This window comes from Equus przewalskii, chromosome 20 (genome assembly GCF_037783145.1).
Source record: "Equus przewalskii isolate Varuska chromosome 20, EquPr2, whole genome shotgun sequence".
NCBI lineage: Eukaryota > Metazoa > Chordata > Mammalia > Perissodactyla > Equidae > Equus > Equus przewalskii.
Genome location: NC_091850.1, coordinates 28,861,016 through 28,884,932, shown reverse-complemented (window position 1 = coordinate 28,884,932; position 23,917 = coordinate 28,861,016). Strand labels below are relative to the sequence as shown.

The 23,917-nt window shown below is 38.2% G+C and overlaps 2 protein-coding genes across 7 annotated transcripts in view; both read right to left on the bottom strand.

Moving 5' to 3' along the window:
- NADK2 (NAD kinase 2, mitochondrial) overlaps nucleotides 1–10,296 on the bottom strand; it is a 45,181-nt gene extending 34,885 nt beyond the window's left edge. For 2 of the 4 annotated variants that reach the window (XM_008538955.2, XM_008538956.2), the window contains exon 1: nucleotides 8,319–10,296. In XM_008538955.2, coding sequence (XP_008537177.1) covers nucleotides 8,319–8,738 — 420 coding nt within the window. In that variant the 5' untranslated portion in view covers nucleotides 8,739–10,296. Of the gene's footprint in view, nucleotides 1–7,762 lie in introns of all 4 variants that reach the window. The other 2 variants (XM_070586986.1, XM_070586987.1) reach the window with 2 other exon arrangements.
- Nucleotides 10,297–14,992: 4,696 nt separating this feature from the next.
- Nucleotides 14,993–23,917, bottom strand: part of RANBP3L (RAN binding protein 3 like) — a 46,468-nt gene continuing 37,543 nt past the window's right edge. For all 3 annotated transcript variants that reach the window (XM_070586989.1, XM_008538954.2, XM_070586990.1), the window contains 4 exons: nucleotides 22,584–22,704; nucleotides 20,808–20,950; nucleotides 17,389–17,578; nucleotides 14,993–15,792 (listed from right to left, as the gene is read on the bottom strand). In XM_070586989.1, the coding sequence (XP_070443090.1) occupies nucleotides 15,749–15,792; nucleotides 17,389–17,578; nucleotides 20,808–20,950; nucleotides 22,584–22,704 (498 nt within the window). In that variant the 3' untranslated portion in view covers nucleotides 14,993–15,748. The remainder of the gene's footprint in view (nucleotides 15,793–17,388; nucleotides 17,579–20,807; nucleotides 20,951–22,583; nucleotides 22,705–23,917) is intronic.

Here is a 23,917-nt window from a genome sequence, read left to right as displayed (position 1 = left end):
CCTCAATATAGTTACTCTTGAGCAATGATTTTCAAACTGCCCTTACAAGGGTTGCCACTTCAACCTAATGATCACAACCAGCATTACCCTTAAAGAGAAAATGAACTATACTACAAGTAAAAAGGCCAAATTGTTTCATGTTATCTTTTATTTCAAAAATGAGTATATGTACCAAGTCATGATATAAAATTTTTCTGACTGGATTACAGTAAAAAACATTTGAGTTCTGGGGCCAGCCCAGTGGCCGAGTAAAGTTCGCAAGCTCCGCTTCAGTGGCCCAGGGTTTCGCAAGTTCAATTCTAGGCGCAGACATGGCACCGCTCATCAGCTCACGTCGAGGCAGTGTCCCATACAGCACAACCAGAGGCACTCACAACTAGAATTTACAACCATGTACTGGGGGGACTTTGGGGAGAAGAAGGGAAAAAAAAATAAGATTGGCAACAGATGTTAGTGCAGGTGCCAATCTTAAAAAAAACAAAAAAAAAATCTGAGTTCTTTTTGTTGGCAAAACAATGAACTTTCCCACCATCTCGCTAGTATTGTTCTCTCCCCTTCAAATATAAATTCTTCCTTATTCTTCAATAATTCAAATACCCTAAAATTAAAAGATACCATTTCACTAACATTTTTGCCAATGTGATGAGAAAGTCTGCCAAATGCTGATGAGAAGTGGGGAATCAGAGAGTTGTTCAATTCTTATGGGAAAATTATTTGTACTTCTAATTGCAGCATTTTTTTAAATAGTGGGAAAACTGGAAATGATCTAACCATCTAAACAATAGAATACCATATAGCAATTAAAGTGAATTAACAGATATCAACATAGGTAAGTTTCAAAACCAACAGCGAATAAGAAAAGCAAATTTCTAAATACGCACATATTCTAAAGAATATGACTATATGATGCTAACTTTTAAAGATACAAAACCATAATATATTTTTAATGGACACAGTCATATTAATAAATATATAACATATGCATGTGAAAGATATACATATAACAACTTCAGACTAGTGGTTACCTCTAGGGAGGTAGGGAGGGGAAAAGTTGGAAGCATGGGGCTTTAGTTATAACTAACAATTCCTTTCAAAATATCTGAAGCAATTATGGCAAAATAAATATCTGTTAAATCTAGAGAGGTGGATACACAGGTGTCTAGTTACTTTTTGAAACTTTTCTATATGGTAGAAATATTTTGTAACTGAAAATCTAAACTTTAAAAATATCACTAAAAAGTATGACCTAAAAGTTGAAAAAAAATTCAAAGGTCTTCTTTTTCCCCTTTCATCCCCGCCCTTCCCCAAATTATTCTCTCCCTTCTCTGTATTCCCATGGACCATTTATAAATAGTTGTAATATGATTTAACATATTTTCTCCATACATTTGGAAACTCTTGTTTATTCATCTTTGATTCTCCAGAACCTAACAGGATGTCCAGCACTTATCAGGTGCTCAATGAATGGGTTGGTGAAAAAATATTTAAAAGTGACACTTTGAACAAATTAAGTCAATCAACAAACTTCCTGAATGTTGGCAACAGTAACACTATAAGCACATATTTTTAAAGCAGATAATAATTTTTATAATTATTTTCTCTACTACAAAAATACTTAATAGAAAGTAAAAAATTCAAAACTAGAACTGCACAAGAACTGCACAAGAAATTAGCTCAAAAACGAAAAACACACAAAATACCACCAAAGCAAAGTTAAATTCAACAACTCTTCACTTACTTCAGGGGTCTATCTTAGTAAAAGAACCTACTCTGAAGTGATCAAGTCAGTGCCATTTTAGGTACATAATTTAATAAATATAACAGTGACATTTACATAATAATCATTATTGTGGCTGTAAACTTATAATTATTCTGCTTTAAATTAAATTACATAAATTATAGATTAATTTGATCTTCCTAAAAATTATGTACAAAAGGAAAAGCAGACATTATTATACCTATTTCAAAACCAAAGAGGCTAAGAAAGGGAGGGAGGGAGGGAGAGAGAGAGGGAGGGAGGGAGGGAGGTTAGGTTACTCACTCAAGTTTACAAAGACAATAGACTGTGGTGCCCGGATCAAAACTCAGATCTCCTACTCTTAATCCAGGACTTGTCCACTTACATTTTACTCCTGCATGAGAACTGTAAATACTCATCAGGCCACTAAGCCTTGATTATAATGATTAAGTTACACAGGTCAAGAACTATTCCGTTCCTTATCATGTTCTAATTCTACCAACTTTCAGTTAGGAAGAAGAGAGGCAACTGGCTGAACTCTCCTTGAAAGCAAATGTTTTACAGAGGTTGGTCTACTGATTCTTGCACAATCCACATCCAGCGGTTTATTGTAATATACATATGTAATAAATATTCCTAACGCATGAAATAAATGACACACTCGCTAATATTTGAAATACACATTTCTGTTACATATTACAAAGGTCAATGATAGTGAAACAAACTCAACTTATACTAGCTGAGAAAATATTAATGTGCATTGATAAACACTTTTTTTTACACAGAGCTTAATTCATTTAATTAAGAATGTAGGAAAAGTAATCACAGTAAAAAATTTTTATTTATAATATCATGTCTGGCCACATACTTGTTGTTTTTAAAACCTCTCCCAGGTAATCCTGATACACAGTGAAGGCTGAAAATCAGGACTTTAAAGTACGTTGGTCAATGATGATTCTGTTAATGGTGGAATTTCAGCTACAGTGATATTCAATCCTTTTTTACATCTTTATGAGTCTTGCATTTAACTGCAAATAAAGCCTCTATTTTTCAAGTTGTGATCCACAAAATTTAAAATGTTTTCTACCCCCAAAAGAGAAAAAGTCCATGGTCATATAAAAACCATCTTTTGTTTACCCTCATGTTTCTCAAATATATTCAACCATGAAACCTCTTTCTGGGAATTCACACTGGTAACCTCCACCTTAAGCTTTCACCAGCTAACACCTTCTGGAAGACTGACAGTTGGAAATAAAGCCGTGGACTGGAAGCCTCAGAGAAAAAAACTAAAAATGATTTTTAAAAACATGAGAAAGATATCATCTTTTTTAGTGGGGATGGAGCGGCCAAGAAGATGACGACTAAGATGCAGTCCTTGCCATCAAATCTAGAGAAGAAAATAATCACAGATTATACTCTAAAGTGAAAAATTCAAAAACTTTAAGTATTATGAAGCTAAAGTGAAGAACACCTAACACAACCCTGGCAGCCAGAGAGAGGCACAGCAAGGTTACCAAGGATGGCTTCCTGTGAGAGTAATGTCTGAGCTTGACCTCAAAGGAAGAACAGGAATTGGCTAGAAGATAGAGGAGTATTCAAAGCAAAGGGGGCTGCAAAAGGAAGGACACTGACGGATGAAAAGCAAACCACCCTGAAAGACCACTTTTCCCCTACCAGGTTGGCAAAGACCCCAAAATGTGATAAAGTGCTTATGGAAAAACAATCACCTTCATACATTGCTGGGGATGGTATACATTGGGCCAGCCTCTAAGGGAAGCATTTGGCAACACCTATTAAAATTTCAAATGCACACACCTTTTTAGTCAGCAATTCCACTTTTAGGTATATATCTTAGAGCTTGATTTGTACATGTATAAATTAACACACGTTATTCATTACAGAATGTACTTTAAAAATTAAGGCATATGCACACAATGGAATATACATACCTTTAAAAAAAAAAAGAACAAGGTGCACGATAGCTTAAATAGTATGTTACCATTGGATAAAAAGGGATGAACAAAGGACTATTTCACTGTGTTAATTTGTATGTATACATTATTTCTGGAAGGAAACACAAGAAATTGATAACACTGGTTACTTCCAGGCACAAAAACTGAGTGCCCAGTGACAAGAGAAAGACTTTGTTGTATACCCATCTGTATCTTTTACATTTTGAACCATTTTATTGCACTACCGATCCATAAATAGACAAAATAAAATCAGCACAACTTCTAATGCAAATTAAAGCAGCCTGAAATGAACGGAAAATGAAGTTCAAGGCAAGACTTGATCAGAAATAAAGCTCAAGAAGTAGACAGGAGCCAATTCATGAAGGGCCTTCTTTGGCGTATTAAGGATCATGACAGTTAGCCTATGGCAGTGTTTCTCAAAGTGTGATCTGAGGACCACTTGCAAACCTGGAGCTTGTTAAAAATGCAGAACTCTGGACAAAGAGCCAGCAACCTTAAGGATGTGGTTCAGAAAGGGAGAGTCTGGGAATTCTCCACCAACTGAATCAGAATCTGGGGGGCTAAGGTTCAGGCATTTGCATTTTGAATTTCCCAGGTGACTCTACAGGTTATGGGGATGCTTTTGAGGAATTCCAAGCAAAGGAATAAAGTGGCCAGCTGTTCACTTTAGATAGACCACTCTGGTGCCTGTGTCTATAAGATGTGAGAGGAGTGACGTTCCGTTAGAAGACTCTGGCCGTACTCCAGATCATGGTCTTTAACTTGATAAAGACTCATATTGCATACACTACACTCATTGCACATCATGTGGCAATGCAACGCCCAAGAACTATAACCTAAGCTACACCACTGTTTTCAGAAACCGAGTAAGGGAAACAAAATCCAAGGTGCTACATTTCCCAAATCTGCTAAGACGACAATAACTAGGAATAATTTAATCCAATAACAGAGGAACTGAAACGCAATTACTCTATCCCATTATGAAAATAATTTTTAAAAAAAACTAAAAATGGGAACCAATAAAGGGAGCCGTCTCTGGGGTTGTAAGACTTGGCATGCGGGGAGAGAGGAATGGAAACTGCTCATTTCTTATCTGGTATATAATACAATATTTTTAAATAAAACCTTCTTTTTGGCCAATAAGGCATTTTCACGATGACAAAATCCTTTCCAATCAGGTTCAATTCGTGTAAAGGTCTAATTTGTAAGTGTCAAAGACCCTGTTAAGAAAAGTTCCACATCTGCCAACAGCAACATCTCTTATGATGCAAGTAAACTGTAATAATAGTTTAATTAGCCCTTGCAAGGGCAAGAGCTGGCAGAGTTGGTAGAGCTGACAGAGAGGTAAAATCCTTGACTAGAATCCTCTAGTCACAAGAAAAGTCACCCATTACTTAGGGGAAGGGAAAAGCAGGATTTAAAAATAAAGCAATGTAACCAATATGAGAAAGTAACTGAAAGTCAAACTTTGACCCAGTCTGAAGGAAGTAAACCTATTTTGTACAGGATTTATCACCTAGGTATTTCCTCTAATTGTTTAAGTTTCTACAGAGTTAGAAAACCATGAGGCTTCAAGGTATAAAATTATACCAGCACTCCATCCCTCATCTTCCATTTACATTTTAACAAGTAACCTAATGGAGATCTATTTTGCAACAAAACCTCCGCCACCACCACAAAAGAGAACCCTCTGATACAAAACTTCCGGTTACCACACATTATAGACATAGTAGCCATGGTGCCAGAAGACTCAAGTATGCACATGGCCACTTTCTTCTATACCTAATGCACATGATTCATATACCTTAGTACCGTCTATTGAGCAAAATAGCAAATAATATTAATCATCTCACCATTCCTATTACAGAACCCCATTTTAGAACAACTTCACACAGCCTAGTATTCTTTGGCTTGTTCCTGATTTTTGGTCTGGGCTCCACCTAACGCTATTCCATTCTGAATACTGGCTTTAACATAAATGATAAAACTCAAATCAGTAAGGAAATAAACCACAAAGTTTAACTGAAATGAGAACTATTTCAAAACTGTGTTCTATAGTCCAGAAGTTTTACTTCAAAGTTTTCTTATCCCAAACAGCACTACCTGGTGACAGACAAATATTTACCTATTAGAGATTTCCCTTCAGATATGCAGAGTGGGTGCGTTAGGTAGTTTGATTTTTAGACTTATTGATTTGCCTACATTTAAAAAGTTCTGACTAATAGCAATCTAGTTCAGAGGTCCAAGAATTAATCTGATTCAGAGGTCACCCATTTTCTTGAGACCTTGAAAAAGTTATCCAGAGTTTCAAAATGCCAGTGCTGGAAAGGGCCTTGGAGGCGACTAGTCCAACTCTAGTTTTCACACTCTGAACTAGGTGAAATCACTCTGAAAACTGACAGTACTACACAAAAAGCATCATTTCACCCATAAAGCCCAGCGAGGTCAAAAAGACTCACAGAAACTTAACCACACAGAACTGGGGCTAGAACTCCAAGCTCCCAACCCCCAACCCCACACTCTGAACATGTCACTCACGTGTTCTACTTTAAATTGTTGTGGGAGGCTTCCAAAATATTGTATGAAGTACATATTTACGGGTATATAGTATTTGACAATTTGTACAAAGTAGATTTTGCAAAAGTAGGAGGTACAACACAGAGACACATCTCCTTCCCAAAATAGAAACACTTTTTTCTAACATTACTATTCCGTGTCACCCCAATTTCACTCCCTAACACAAACTCAACTACCCCAACCTCCTGCTCAAACTGTTGATTTACTCTTTAAATGATGCAAATGTTTTCTATAAACTGCCACCTTCAAACACTCAGGGAAAAGAGAAAAACAAATCTGCAGCCAGCACTTCCATCAGATACATCATTAAAGAATCAAGAAATTTAAGGCTGAAAATAGATTTAGTACTCAAAAGACGATTTACAATTTCATTTTGATACCTCTACAAAATATTACAAAAAAATTTTGCTGAAGATTACAAACGAGAAGTTTAGGACAGGCTGTCTACTCTTGCACAGAATTCTATAAGATGATGGTTATAGGCAACTAATTCCAAAGCCTTTTGGTGCAGTGTCAACAATTAGAGATTTCCAACAGAGACTTTTCTGGACATACTGTGCATGCTAGCATCTCCACTCTGCTTATCCTAAAGCTGACGGGTGGGGGCATGGAATCAAAAGTTTCTAAAGGAGAGTGAAGGGAGAGAATATTCAGGGGTTTTTTTTCTTGGATGGATTCATATATTTTGCAAAGATATTAATCAATATGTATTCCAAATATAACCTACCCTAGAGGTCTACATTATAGACGTAGGCTCTTTATTCCATAATTAGCAGGTTTACCTGCCCTTTGTCTTGACCTTTCTACTTAATAACATACACTATTCAAAGTCAGATTTTCTCCCTCGCTTTTCCTGACACCAAAGACACGTGGGCTTTTAAAACAAACTGCTAGGACGTCGTCTGACGACCACGTCCCAGCTAGGAGAAGGCTCACTCACTCAGACCGGCTTTGCGGGGCGCCCCAGACCCCGCAGTCCCGCAGAGCGGAAGGGGGCGTGTCCGCGGTCCCCGGGCCCTCTTTGTCGCCGCCCGCAGCGGCGCCCCGGGGCCTCCTTTCTCTGCACGGCCTGGGGAGCTGTTACAGACCGTCCAGACGTCAGCCAGCCGCCCACCTTTCCTGGGGCTGCTGTCGCCATTCCCGACAAGGGGGTGGGGGTGCCGAGAGTACAAATGAATCCCCAAACTCCTCCCGCTGTGAAAGCCCCGCTTCCCCATCCAATGCTCCCTCCAGACGCCCCCGCCCAGGGAATCTCTTCCCTAACAGTGACCCCTCTCCCTGCCACACGCACACAGAGGCAAGGGGGGCCCTACGAGCGAAGCCAGAGGGAGTGGGGACAGCGAGCCGGGCAGGCAGGGCATCTGGGGTGCCCTGGGAAGAAAGGTCGTCCCGAGAGGTCTCGCCCGAGAGGGCGCGGCCGCTCCCCAAAGCCGCGGCCGAGCCCAGACCCAACGGCGGGGCCGCCGGGACCCACCAGCTGCTTCAGGTCCTCCTCCGAGAGCTCCGCGTAACGGTACCGCTGCTGCTCGAACTCGTACCGGGTGGTTTTGGCCACTACCACCACCCGGGACGGGCGGAAGCCGCCTTCGGGGCGGCTGCCACAGCCCGCCAGCTCGCGCGGCTGACCCTGCCCCAGGTGCCGCCGGCCGCCGCCGTCACCGCCGAGCTGCGGCCGCGCGGCGGGGCCTCCTGCGCCCGGCCCCCTCAGCGCCGCCGCCCGGCCGCCCGCCACGCGACGACAGCTGCCCAGCAGAAAGCCCCGGTAGCAAGTCATCATCGGCGTGGCCGGGGCTGCAGGCCCAGGCTCCCGCCTCCGCTCCCCGCCGCCAGGAGTGCGCGCTGCCCGCGCCGCCCCGGCCTCTAAGTCGGCACCGAGCGGGCAGAGGTTAAGTGCACAGTGGCGCGTGGCCCGCGCTGCGAGGGGGACGTGCCCAGACGTTGACGGGGGCGGAGAAGGCCGGGCGATTGGAAGGCGGGAGATCCCACGCGGGGGAAAGGTGGGCGGGGAAGAGCTAGAGGCCTCAGAGTACCAGGTTTTGTTTGTTTGCGTTCCCGTTTCCATCCACGCCTGCGCAATGGCCGCTTCGCCGCCCGCCGGCCGACCTCTCCCTCCGCCTCCTTCCCCGAGGTCGCTCTAAGACCACCCCCGTCAAAGCTCTCAGCCAATCAGAGCCCGCGGAGGTTTTGGAGCCAGAGGAGCTGCGGCGATTGGCTGCGGCCAAGCGAAGGGCTGGAATTCTATTTGGCGTCCGAGCTGCCTTTGGAATCCAGCTGGAACCGGTCTGAGGCGGCGCGGGAAGCGGGTGGGGTTTTGAGCGCCTGGCGGGAAGGCGGGTGCCGGGCATCTTGTTTGGGTTCCGGCCTTTTTCATTGTTGCGCGTAAGACTAGACCGCGTAAGTGTAGACCGTTTCGTTGTTTCAGTTAAGAGTAGGCCCCTTTGTTCGTTCATTCAACCAACTCGTGTTCAGTGGCTGGTATTTCCAACGCTGGGCTAGGGGCTGAGGAGACTTAGCAGGACCAACTGCATAATTTGAGAGGCCTCGTGCAAAATGAAAATATGAAGCCCCTTGTTCCGAAGTTAGGAAGAATTGCAAGACGGGCAGAGAGCAGAGACCCAAGCGCCGGGCCCATCTAAGAGCTGCACAGGTCGCAGCCCCTGCAGACCACCAAAAAACTCTTTAAGTGCAGAGGAAGAAAGAGGGGTAGACCTCGAGGAAATTACAGGATTATGGATAGAGGAGCCTGGCCAAGTGGAGCGTTTCTAGATGAGGAGATAAGGTTGAGAAGTTGAACAGGAAAGGAATGAAGGATTAAGAATGTTAATTTGGACTTTATCCAATAGGCAGTAGTTTTTTGAAGGCTTTTTACTGGAAAGAAGAGAGTCCTCAAAGCAATGTTTGATGACTATTGATCTGGCTTGGAACGTTGGACAGATGGGGAGGCAAGAGGAGGAAGGGAGGATTGGGCGCCGTTGGAATAGTTACACATAGACCTGGGCTAGGGTAGTTGTAATGGAAATGGAAGAAAATGCTCCTGTTAGAAGGGGAGAGTCAGATGGCAGTGCACCTACAGATGGCTAGTGTTTCTCTCTCCTGTTCCTTAGATCCACTTGCTTTGGCACCCTCTTTGCTGCTTTGTAGTCCTAGCACTATCAGTAACGAGCTTTTGAACTTTGGGCAGATTACTTCATCTTTCTGAGCCTCAGATTCCTCCTCTATAAAATGAGGGAGTTGAACTAGGGTGATGCCAAGGTTCTGTCAAGCCCAAGTTGATTCTGAATATGTGAATCGGCTAGGCACCACCACCGACGTTTATTCATTGGTTCATTGAATGTTATTTGAGTCCCTGCTATGTGCCAGGTAGTGTATTAGACTGGGAAATACACAATGAAGTCTGATAGATGTCTATTTTAAGTAGGTCACTGACCCCTTCTGGCCAGGAGCTTTGCCTCACAGCAGCTGCTAATATTGACTTGTAGTGGAAACTTAAGCACATTTCTTAACTTCTGTGGGACATGAGTTACTCATTTATAACTTGAACATCCTCAAAGTCCTTTCTACTCTTACTATTTCAACACTTCATAATTCATTAGATTTTAGGAAGGAAGAAAAGGGAGAAGTCACCATTGACACCAAGGTTTAAAGCTTGGGTAAACAGGAGAATGTCAGTTGATCCATTTGTTAGGAAAAAATGAATCTAGAAAGCCTGTTTTAGATCAAAGTCTATGAGTTTTGTCATGCATGTGTTGTGTACCCATTTCAAAGATAAGAACTCAAAGTTTTGGATCTCCCCCATTTCCAGCTACAAACTCACCTACAGTGACATCTTCTCAGTTAAGATAGCCCTTTGTCCATTGTTATTTTTGAATCCTATCTCCTTCCCAGTCCTCAAAAATGTTACTCCAAGTTATCCCGTTTAATATACTTTAGTTCTCCCTCTCTCCTGGACTTTCTTCTTCAATATTTAAATATGCTCATGTCTATGATATCTTAAACTTTTTAAAAAAAAAAAAACTTTTAGGTGCTGGCCCCGGTGGCGCAGCGTTTAAGTGCGCTCGTTCTGCCTCTGCAGCCCAGGGTTTGCCGGTTCGGATCCTAGGTGAGGACATGGCACTGCGTGGCAAGCCATGCTGTGGCAGGCGTCCCACATATAAAGTAGAGGAAGATGGGCACAGATGTTAGCTCAGGGCCAGTCTTCGTCAGCACAAAGAGGAGGATTGGTGGCAGATGTTAGCTCAGGGCTAATCTTCCTCAAAAAAAAAAAAAAATACACAAACTTTTAAGCCCTAGCTCTTTACATATTGCCTACCTTCCCTTTATAGCTAAGATTCTTGGAAGAGTAGTCTGGTCATCATTGCCACATCCCTGCCTCCTGTTCATTCCTTAACCTATGGTAATCTAGTTTCTCCCCACCACTTGACTAATTAGTGCTCTTGCCAAGTTGACCAAAGATTCAATTGTAAACTCAGAAGACATTTTTCAGCCCTTAAAATGACTTGATCTTTCTGCAGCATTTGAAATGATTGTCATTTTCTCTTGAAATTTTTTACTCTGGCTCCTGATACACCAGTACCTAATGGAGTTCCTCCCATCTCTCTGTCCCCTTTCTGGGTTCTTCCCAAGCTCATCTTCAGGATCTATCCTTCCCTTCTCTTCCCTTCCCTTCCCCATCCTTTCTTTCCCTTCTCTCTCTCTCCACACTTCTTCATGAGTTCATCTAATATTGTGTAATGAAAAGAGCTTGGGTTTTGGATTTTAAAAAGACGTTGGTTCAAATCCCAGCTTAAACATTTAATACCTTTTTCAACCTTGGACTAGTTCCTTAACCTTTCTGAGCCTGCTTCTTCATTTATAAAATATAATAGCACCTTTGTAACATTGTAATAGCTGTGTGCCCATTACAAAGTATACAGTTGGCAAATATTAGCCTCTTTCCTCTTCCATGACTTCAACTACTACCAGTATCTCTAGCCCAGACTATCTCCTGAGCTTCAGATCCTTATTTCTAACTTCCTATTGGATAATACCTCTTGAGTCTTATACATACAACACATGTTAACGGAGACCAAATTATATTTGATTGGCCGCTATGGGCCAGGCACCCTGCTGCGTGCTAGAGATAAAATGATAAATAAAAAGGCAGTCTCCCTTTGGAGGAACATAAAGTCTGTGCAGTGGTAGAGTTATACACGGGATGCTATAGGAATTTGGAGGAACAGGTCTTAACTCAGCCTAAGAGGAATTAGGGAAAGTTTTCTGGAAATGTCATAAGTTAAGCCTTACAGAATGACTAGGTATTAACCAGAATCAGCAAGAGTGAGAAAGGAATTCCACAGAGGAAACAGCCTGAACAAAGGCATGGAGCAATGAAATAGCAGTTCTGAATTCCTAGAGAATTTAGAGGGAGGCAGGCAACATTGGGAGGTGAGGCTAGACAGGTAGACAGGAGGAAAGACATGAAAAGTGATAGATCCATGCTTAGGAACTTGGCTTTTATCCTGTATTTGCTAGGAAGCCACTAAAAGGAGAAAATGGCATGATTAGCTTCTCAAAGATTATGAATAGGAATTTCTTAGCGGAAACACAAGTAATGAATAAATGAAAGATACTCGACCTTATTAGGAATCAGAAAAGCACAAATTAAGGTAATAGAGAAATGGTCTTTTGTATCCACCAGATTGGCAGAAAGTGTGAAGTTTTGGTAATCCTCTAATTTTTTTAAAACTATTATATCGTCAAGTCTTTATTAGGCATTTGCTAGTTATTTCAATAACTCCTCCAATGCCATAGTTTCCAGACATCATCTTAGAAACTACAGGTGTGTTTATGTATTCCAGTTTGTCAGCTCCAGTACTGTGGGTATTATCTGGCTGTTGCAAAACAGACCAAAGGAAAGTACTGGCATTCATGGATTAAATATCAGTTTCAACTACCCTCAAGCAGCTAAAATAATCGGTAACGTTACTGAGTTTCAAACTTGAACCCCATCTATGGCAAGGCTGGTGTACTTTTTTAGTGAATGAGACTACCCAACCACCTGGTAGCCACATCTCAAGAAAGCTTAATTGTCACTATTTTATGGGAAAAATTACATATCATTGTGATATTCACAATTTGAAGATTTACAAAAGTTAAGATGTAGCTTTCCCAACCCCTAGAACTCCTTCCAGCTCACTTCATGTACATTCTGACTCCGTGAAAGATATACACTCCTCCTTTTTTTTGTGACATCCACATACTCCAAGACCTGTATAGGATATTAATCCCTGGGGACTAAATGTTCCTGTCTTTGGCAGTAATGGATATAAAATAATATTTTAAGAGAGAACATTTTGATGGTCCATAATTAAGCTGAATAACTTGGTAAAGTCCTGTTGAAAGAGGAGAATGTTTAGATTATCTTAATATAAGATATGTAATTAGCTATAATATTAAACATATATCTATTTGGGGAATAGTTATCTAAGTAAATTTTAATAAAAGCAGCTTCTGTGGAAATCTAAGAGGATGTGTGCTTTGAAATCACCTACCTAATAACTTGTGAAAATGAATATCATTGTGTGATTGATCTCTTCACATTAACGGGGGACAGAGGATGTAGAAAAGCCAAAAAGGAGACAGCCAGGGGAAGATATAGGAAAAAGAGAAACTATAAAATATTTTTATTATCCTCCCAAAATATTACCAAATATTTGCATAAAGATTATAAGAAGGAATAGTAGAGTGGACAGGAAATGGGTTGAAAGTTGTAAGCTAAATATCATGTTTCTGCTGTTAGTAGCCATGTCATAATCTGGAAATTTTCACTCTTTCTCTCTCTGCCTTCCTGATATTCTATTTTGGTTCTGTTGCACTGGCATTTCTGTATAGATCAGAAATTGAGGTGGTCTAATTTTTTTGCTTGGCATATGCAAAGAAGTACAAGGGAAATCACAGAAGGAAAGAATGAATTCAAATTATATTAAAATGTTTGAGGCATTGAAAAAATATTGCTTCATCTCCACCCTAAGGTAGGGGCAAGAATGAACAGGTCAGGAAGATAAAGATCTCTATTCTCTGCTTTACTTTAACAATTTAGGGCAATCACAATGTTCCCGTATCAGCTAAGTTCTGATAAGAAGAGAGAACCAATTCTTTATCATCTTCTCCAGATATCTCCCTGTTTATGCTGTGCTTCTAATGAAAATTTTTCACTGAGTGTGTTCTGCATCAGAGTCACTCTTTTGGATTAAAAAAAAACCCAACTTTAAACTTCTGTTTTTCCATTCTTTTTATTCTTCCATTCATACTAAAGCTTTTCTTTTCTCTGTTTTTTTCCTTCTCTCTATCTTTCCCCTCTTCCTCTCTCACATTAACTTTTATTCTATTTCCTGAGTCATTGCTTAGTTGAGAAATAAAAGATTTTATTTACTATGTTTCTTCCAGAGTCAGTGGAAGAATGACTGGGCCTCTCTTAGGGGCTAACATTTAATAAGTTATAGTTGCTGCGTTATAGGGAAAGAGAAAAACTTTGAATAATTAACATACTAACTAAATTATAGTCTAAAAGAGTTAATTCAGTTTTCATAAGCTAAAGTAAACTTGCAAGCATTAGCTCAGGTTTGACAATAAATACATATATATAATTACTTTTAATACTAAAAATAAAGTGATGTAAGTTTAAAAAAATATGTATTCACATATATACATCCAAATGAATATTGTGGGCCTGGCCCTGTGGCTGAGTGGTTAAGTTCACGCACCCTGCTTTCGCAGCCCAGGGTTTCACAAGTTCGGATCCTGGGCTTGGACCTACCACTGCTAGTCAAACTGTGCTGAGGTGGCGTCCTACACAGCAGAACCAGAAGGACCTGCAACTAGAATACACAACTGTGTACTGGGAGGCTTTGAGGAGAAGAAGGAAAAAAACCAAATGAATATTGTTCTTCGAAGTAAAATTTTGTGAAGTTGTAGTATTATTCCAAATATGTCGTCATTGTTCAAAACATTTTCAGAAATCATTTTGGAATTGTGAATCATCTCCTTGTTATGGACTGAATGTCTGTTCTCCCCAAATTCATACATTGAAGCCCTAGCCCCCCATGTGATGATATGGAACTTTAGGGAGTAATTAGGGTTAGATGAGATTATGAGAGTAGGGCCCTGGTCTAATGGGATTAATGCCCTCATAAAAAGAGACGTCAGAGAACTTGTTCTCTCCTCTCCCTGTGCTCCCACAAAGAAGCCGTCATGTGAGCATAACAGTGAGATGCTGGCCCCCTACCAGCCAAGAGAAGAAGCCTCAGAATGAAACCTACTTTGCCAGCACCCTGATTTTGGTCTTCCCAGCCTCCAGGACTTCGAGAAATAAATGTCTGTTGTTGAAGCCACCCAGTCTGTGGTATTTTGTTATGGCAGCCTGAGCGGACTAAGATACCTCTAATAGGGGAATTGTTTAGGGGGTCACAATCAAAAGTCATTTTGAAGCCATGGAGTGATAAAACTGGATTGAAAAATGAAATATGGCTATAAGTACTGAGACTAATTTTCCTATATAACTCATGAAGTATCTCTGAAACAAATCTCAAAAGAGGGGCATCAAAACTCTGTTGCATGATTGTTGAAATTACTGTAGTCTACCATAATAACAGCATTTAAGAGAAAAGTTCACTAGGCTATATATATATATCTGTTTTTAAAAAAGTCTCTATACAGCCACACCAACTAGAATATTAATCACAATTTAATTACATAAAGCAAAGAACAACTAAGGTTAACATATGTCACTTTTTCTATACTTACTGTTTTGATACATAGGTAATATATTTTATTCATTCCTTCACCAACTATTGGATGCTGACTGTGCGTCAGCATATACAAGGTACAATAGATACGAGTCCAAGAACAAATATTCTCTTTAAAGGAATTCATACCATGAATATATAATCTTACAGTATTAGAAAATCCAAAGGCTAAATGAAAATATACATTTCCCAGAAGGAAAGCATGATTTAATGAAATGTTATCATGTAGTTATAGTGTTTTTCAAAGAAATGACTCTGGAAATGTTGTAAAATATTTGTTTTATGGCCAATGCTTGACTGAAAAAATAAATATTTAGTTAGATATTTATCAAATCCAGCAATTTATAATTCTGTTGTATCCATCAATGTGATGCATAGTCCAAATTAGTTATCAAATCCTATTCTAAATTAACTTCTTCAAAAATGATAAATTTTGAACTTCCAAAGTCTATGTATTTCTTAAATTCTGTCATTTTCCCCACAATAATCAAAATGTAAAATCTCAGAATTATGAGACTACATAAGAGAAAAATTTTAATTGCAACAAATTATATTTCTTGAACTTTTCCATAAAAACTCTTCAAGGAATGAACAGGATCTTCCCATTTAGTTAGGATGGTTTAGTTTTCTCAGTAAGGTGATCTTTCTGTAGATGTCATGTTTATAACAGATAGCACTCATGAACAGGCAACCGACTGTCTGTGGGTCCATCTAGAAGAATCTGTGATATAAATTTAAAATAATTATTATATAATATATTCATATTAGATTTAATATTGAGGACAACTGAACATAAATACTCATGAATATGATTACTGGTGAGGAAATGAAATATATAGACTCTATATTTTTATAAGTGACATTTGGAAATGTTGCTAATTTTAAACATGACATTTTCAGAATAATTAAACCCTTAACTCATGGGCAACAAAGTTTAAAATATTAGACTTTTTATTGCTTCCATAACATTTATGCATTTGTATGCAACACCTCTTGGAGAAGGTACTAAGAGAAAAAGGGATAAAATAGCAAGGAAAGGAGGTTCATATGATTGACATTTACTTTGCATTATTTCCCTTGTTTCTCATTTTGTATGAAGATAGTTGCAAATCACTCCTTTCCAAAAATGGAATATAACAGAATATAGATTCTACTCATAAACATGTATCATTTGTTGATGAAAGAATTTTGCCATTTAATCCTTATTGCAAGTTAACATTTTTAATGGATACCAACTCATTTTCTAATAGACCCCATTTTATTGTTTACAAAATAAACAGTATAATAACAAAAGATAATTTTATTTATACATTTCCAAAAATAATAAACCATTTGTTTAATAGTAACAAGAAAAATCATATTCATTTAGTTCTCTGGCTCACCGAGTCAAGCAGTCTATGATCCTGATCTGCATGGTGTGTGCATTTTTCCTCTTGATTACATTTTTAGTATTAAGCAAAGGAAGATATTTCTTCAAGTTCCTCACACATTCTTTGACAGATTCTTAAATTATGTATGTTTAAAATAGCCTTAAGATTTAAAATGATTAAAAGTTGGAAAATGGCTTGCTAACATACTATCTTTGTAAGCATATTGCTCAGTCCTCTGTAGAGCAGAATTTAAGGCTAAATGAAACTATTACTGAAAATACTTGGATGACTTTATTAGCTTTAATAGCTACATCTGTATAACAAACCTGGGCTTATTATTTCCTTGACAATGGTTTTCTTTAAAAATACTGATGAACTTTAATTTAAATGCCCTCATCAGGACAACCACTAAAACCTAAAAATCTGTTTACTACTGGTCCCACTTCAACCTTACTCAATTCATGGATCCTGACACAATAAAATAGTACTTTCTGCCCCAGGCAAAGAAAGTTCTTGAAAATAAAGTAGTCAAATTCCAAAAAGGGAAGCTAGATTTTCCTGGTAGCTTCATTACAAGTATTAATACTTTTTCCTATTATAGCCAATAACAGGAGAATGAGAATAAGTGAAGAGAAATATAAATAAATTATTAGTTTCGGGGTCGCAATGTAATACTTTAAATTGTAAATATGTTTTTTATGCAATTTATATGCAAATGATATGCAGGCATTACAATGAGGCTGACTCTTGGTAAAATCCTAATGAAGGCCACATGTAAAAGACAGTGATTTTCACACTCCCTCCTCAGATCCAAACAGATAGGGCTCTAATCCCTACACACTTGAAAACAGATCAGTTCCACTTTTTTAAAATCTATTTCATATATTAGGATTGTGCATAAGATTTCTTTCTCAAACCTCTGAACTTACAAAAGAAAAGTTATTTACCTGATCTATTTTTAGTGACCTGGATGAAATCATCCTCATCCTCATCACAGCTATCGAAGTTTAATTGTTGGAGGGCTGTTTCTGACTGGCTTTCAGGTTGATTTATATCTTTCTGCTTATCAAAGCTTCGAAGTGCAACAAGACGATGATGTATGGCTGCATACAGATATCCTGTATCTTTGGCACTGGCCTGCATGAGGAAAATTAGGTTGTTAAGAATATAACTAACTTAATAACAGCCACATTTTACAGATTCGTAATCTTTCACTATTAATAAGGAAGGAATTATATGTTATAAATCCAGAATGTAAATAGCCCTAAAAACTAAAGGGTAAAGAGCCAATTCCTCTTGAACCAAATTGAATCCTCAAGAGGATAATTTTATAAGAGGTCCTAATTTGTGCATTTGAAACTGAGAAAATGAAATTTTCTGATCGAATGAAATGTGATTTAAAATTTCTATGTGAATTTACGACTATCCTTCCTCCAACATTTTACACTGTAGAAAATTGTAGGGCTAGAGGGAGAAAGAGACTTCCATTTCCTTTACATCACTTTACTTAGACATCCCCTGCAAGCTGCATAGCCCTGTGGAAAAGCAGAGCTCATTTGAGCAGTCATGGTATTGTACCATAAACACATCAGAAGTCCCTGCTTTCAATACTTTTCTATTTTTATTGTTGCTATAAAAACTGATGGTAACAATTACATTGGTATAACATTTACTGTTATTATATTCTTTTTTTAAATTTAGTCCTTACAATAAAACCATGGGTTAATTATTTATTGCATTTATGTTAGTAAAAGCACGTGGTACAGGTATTCAATATACACTTGTTTCCCTCTTCCCTTTCCACATGAGGAAATTATGGCTCAGAAAGGTACGACCTGTCTGAGTTTACACAGGAAGTTGGCAAATTGCCTGGAACCTGAATCCCAGGGTCTGTCATCAAAGTCAATGCTCTTTAAGGTAACATGGCAGTAGTTTACATTTTTGTATCTTTTCACAATTTCAAAGAAAATCTGGAAAATTTTTTCTTTTCGCTGATCCTCCAAAGAGCTATCAAATGTTTCAAAGCCAAGAACCAAGAGTTGAACCAACTGCAGGCCAACTTTTTGGGGGAAGGGTCTTAAAGTATATTTTTTCATTTGCATGTTCTCAAGTTGCCTTAATTACTTTTGGGGGAAAAAAAACTAAGTTAAATAAAATATTTTTGTTTCTCACATTGTATTAGATATTACACAGAACGTGTTGAGTAAATATTTGTTGTATATTATGTGCAAAGGTATAATTTTTCTTTAGTAAGTTAATAACAAATTTTGAAAGAATATTTGTAATTGAAATATAAATATTGTTCTGCTACCTTGACTTTCTTACCTTAAATTTTAAGCATACCATTCATTAGTCAATATATTTCCTTTTGACAAATTCACTCAGATGTTTTCATTCAAGAAATTCAGAACAAGAAGTTAAAAATAAAATCACAATGATATATTTTCTGGAAAACAAACTCACAATGCTTAAGAAAACTGTAATTCCCAGAAAGCATCATAAGAAAATACCAGTGAGAATGAAAATCGGTTCAGTCTATCTGGAGAGAAATTTGTCAAGACAAGACAAAACGTTTTTCCAAGAAAATTAACATGTATGTACACAGGGAATTCCTTTCAGCTTCCTTACAAAATTTATAATAGTGAAACACAGGAAATTATCTAAGAATTTAACAAAGTGAGATTAATGGAATAAATTATGGTACTCAGAATAGAATATTTTCACCTATTAAAAGATTTTTTGAAGAATGAACTACTATCTAGTAACACAAGAACACTCATTTTCATTGATAAGTGAAAAGAAGGTTAGATATGTGTATTTCACCATCAAATATTGGCTATCTAGTCTTCTCAACCACTTTATAAAGCATATTATTATCTTTTACTCGGCTTTGGCAGATGAGTAAAATTAGACTGGGGAATGTTAAAATAACTTACCTGAAGGTCATACAGTGTATACAGTATGGTACATGTGTATAAACGTATACACACACACGTATATATACTAAAATATAGCAGGAGACCAAAATGTTAATAGTGACATTTGGGAGTGGAATTTCGGTGATTTTTTTTTTTTTTTCTTAAAGATTGGCACTTGAGCTAACAACTGTTGCTAATCTTTTTTTCTTCTTTTTCTCCCCAAATCCCCCCAGTACATAGCTGTATATTTTAGTGGTGAGTCCTTCTAGTTGTGGCATGTGGGACACCGCCTCAGCATGGCCTGATGAGCGGTGCCATGTCTGCGCCCAGGATCAGAACTGGCGAAACATTGGGCCGCCATAGCGGGAGCGAGAAAACTTAACCACTCGGCCACCGGCCGGCCCCTGAGTGTTGTTTATTGCATTTCATTTGCTAATCTCTAAAAAATACCCTATAATTTAAAAAGTCAGCATGGGTCAGATATTTTGCAGCAGAATCTTGTCACAGTTACAGTCTCAGTCTCAGGCAGGCTGCCTTACCCACTCAAAGCCAGGGGGATCTGGCCTGGCAGAGTATCAAGTATTATCTCCCTAAATGGTAAACAGGATTTGGGCATCATTTTACTCTAACATCTTAATACTCAACATTACTTACACCTAACAGTGCATTTACTGGTAGTTAATAAAACCTTTGGTTTTTTATCAGTGGACCCTTGCCAACTTTTCTTTCCATTACTATATAAAAGCCAATTTACTTGTATTGTCACCTTCTGCCTGAGTCACGTGAGTATTCAGTCTCCTCCAGTCTTCTGAGTCTCAGCTCATGGGGGAAACCCAGCCTTTTTTCTGATCTGATTCCTGCCAGCTCACTCTCTTGTGCCTAGATCTTGAATTTGAGGTCAAGCATTCCTGCCGCCGGGGAACAGCTAAAGCTGTGCTCCCATCCTGTTACCTTGGAGACTGACTCATGTCCAGAATTGGAATTTGCCACTGGACTGGTTCTTTTAACTTGCTGGCCCTGTGTTTTTCCATTTCTCACTGGTTCCTTTGCAGTGATCTCAAGGCCTTCTTAATTTCAGCATGCAGTACAAGCACCGGGCTGTGGATTCTGCTGGCCTTCCAGAAACCAATCTTGACAACTCAGTAACTTGGTAACTCAGTAAGATTGTTGACATAATTTCAATAGTAAAGAAAAATGTAGAGATTTGACATCATATATCAGTACAAATGTCTTCGGACAGGTACCAATAATTACTATAGATTTTGGTGTTAATCTCTAAATTTCATATAAAATTTAGGTCTTATACTGTAAACAACCATAATGAATAGCTGATTTTTTGCCAATGGTGTAGGTTATTATAATAAATTTTTTTAAAAAAACCAAATTAGTAATTGCAGAGATCTATAAATACAGTAGGGTAATCCTCTATCACTGAAATTGTCACTTACCTGAATTAAAAACACTTTGATGCTACAGTCTTCTAAATCAGTAGCAGTTATTCGTAAATTTTTGTGGTTTGCTCTTTGAATCTCCATTTGAGCCCAGAGTTTGCTATTGAGGATCAGCCTCAGGCTGCCTTGATTGCGCATAACTAAAATAGGAAGATGAATATATCAGACTACAGAACAGCGGATTCTTAGCCTTCCAGGGGAATTTACCATTTGTGAAAGCAAAGTACATCTTGTAGTTGTTTTTCAGACTGTATTTTCACTATAAATTGTAATTTGACTAGGTTATAATTTGGTTTTCAAATTGGGCTTTATTATTTTAGAGGACTTTTTTTAACTTATATACTGGAATTACATATTTTTACTATATTATTAAAGAATGGTTGAGATTTTAGAACTCTTTTGAGGACCCAGTGGTCTGAAGAATATTTATCCAAGAATTGTTTACAATGGAGAAAACCGAAACAAAAACTTTAAGCATTCAAAAAATTGAGTTAAATAAATGATGGTTCAGCTATTCAAGATATTACAAACCCATTAAGATTACTGAAGAACGATAATTATTGATGTAGAAAGGTGATCATGGTATACTATTAAACAAAACCAAGTTAAAAAGGAATATAACACCATGAATCACAAATTTTTCAATATATGGGTACATTTATATATACAGAGAATGAAGTCCAGAAGAATATATGCTGTTATCAGAGGCCCTCACAGGAAGATAGGCCTATGAGTGATTTTAATTTTTTTCTTTTTGTTGGTCCATATCTTCTGTCTTCTATAATGAGCATGTATTACCTGTATAATACAAAGAAAAGTTGTTTTGTACTTTATTTTGGCAGGCAGTGGAAGGAATGGAGTTAAACCAGAGCAGAAAACAACTAGCACCTGCCTTGGGAATAATACTTTATTGGGTTATTTAGATACCTGTTGCCAGTTACATTACTGTTCCTATTCGCTTAGTCTGAATTCTATTCCTTACCCGTTTCTTGAGTTTGATTGCTGAAACTCAACAAATATCCATATACCTGGATCCAACTTCTGTCTGGGGCCTCTTCCATGGCTTTAACCACCCAACATTGACCAGCAAATCCATCCACCCTGCCCAGATCTCCGCCTGCACCCACTTTCAGTTTGGACCTCTGAACAATACCCAGTGTGCCTTTCTAGATGCCAACGACCTCCTGAGTCTTTCAGTTTGACTGACTCCAGACTCTGACCATCTCTCTGCCTGCAGGATTCAATAACCATGTACCTTCATTTCCTCAGAAACTGACCCTTCATCTCAACCCACACAGCATGTTTAGAATGCCAAAGATAAATTATAGGGCAAATATTCTCTTTTAGAAAAACTATTTTCACTTCAAACATAATTTCATCAAACTCCTACAAATAACGAGATTACTATTTAGGTGTGTGCTGGGCTCTGTCATAGGTGCTTGACATGGATTATCTCACTGAATTCTCACAATCACTCAATGTCGTGGACTATTGTTATCTCCATTTTAAACTGATGCAACTAGGGCAGAAAGAGGTTAAGTAACCATCTGAGGTCACCGGTCAGTCAGTGGTAGAGCCAGAACTGGAACCCGTGTAGTCTGACATCAGAGCCTATTCTAAATGGAAGCTCCTACAGTACATTAGAAACAATATTGTTTTCAACAGTCTGATTTATTGGCATATTTTATAACACATCTCTGGAAAATGATATGTACCTATGTTGGAAATTTTACCCTGAGAAATAGTGTCTTGCTTTACAAAATGATTCCTTACTTAGTCTTGACTGGAATGTTCCACGGTCACTGCTTGCTGTGTCATTCAATCTCAAAGCTCCTCTGCCCCTTTCAATCCAGGACTGTGCTGTTTTGTTGAGAATAAAAAGCTTGCAGTTGATCTAAAGGATAATATTTTAAAACGTCAAATACATAGAAAATTTTTTTTCAAAGTAAATTCTTGAATATTCTATAGCACTTTTATTTGGTTGATCTTTTATCAGAATAGCCTATGTTAATGATTTATACACCAGATTTTAACATTTATTTAATCTTCAAAACATACGATTTTTGAATAGTTCAAACATCAAAAAACAAAAAGCTGTACAAGTGAAAAGTCTGCCCCCAACCCTAGCTCCCCATCTGCTAATTTTCACCCCTGCAACAAGTAATCACCGTTACTAATATTTTGTTTATCCTTCCAGAGATATTTGCGTGTATACACATGCTGATATATATATATGTTCCCCTATTTTTTACTATAAATGGTAGACTGCCATACATGCTTTCTGCATCTTGCTTTTTCACTTAACAATCTATCTAATATACCAACTTTCAAATTACACTTAATGTTATTTGAGCTATATAATTTATTCAAAAGTGAAGGAAATCATGGAACAAAAAATTTCAAAGAACACAGCATCAGAACTAGGATGTGATACCACAGAATACCCTATAATTTAATGCTTCCCAATGGTTCTCAAATATTACTATGTACAAGAATCACCTTGACAACTTGTTAAAAATATAGCATGCTAGGGTCTCACCCTTAGTTATTACTTCCGTAAATATGGGATTAATCCGATCAGAGTTAATGCTCTGAGTCACACCTGTGTAGTAAATGTATCAGTAGATCATGGGGGAGGAGAGGAGGAATGGAGGGAGTTTGGGGCATAAGCACACAGAGAGAGGCAAGGGGAAATCCACGCCTTGTTGAAATGATTCAGTTGTAGTTGTTACATTGTATATGCCCAGGCTGATAGCTATACCACTCAACATTCAAATCCTATGTATGATACTGTGCACTACATTTGCGAAATTCTTGATTTATATGAAATTCCAAAGTTATTTAAAAGAACTTTTAAAGGAAGATAAAATCTTTTTATTATCTTGAACTGAAATCAATTCATCTTATCAGCATTTTAAAACTTTCAGTGTAAATAGAATTTTAAATCAGATGATAATAGCACCACTTATAAAGGCAGGTATGAAAAGCATAAAACATAGACCTGAAGTTATTTTAAGACAAGGTTCTTGGCTAGCTTCTTGCTAAGGGACTAATGTGATTGGTTGTAAACCCAATAGCCTGTTTTCCTGCAAATTATACATACAAAT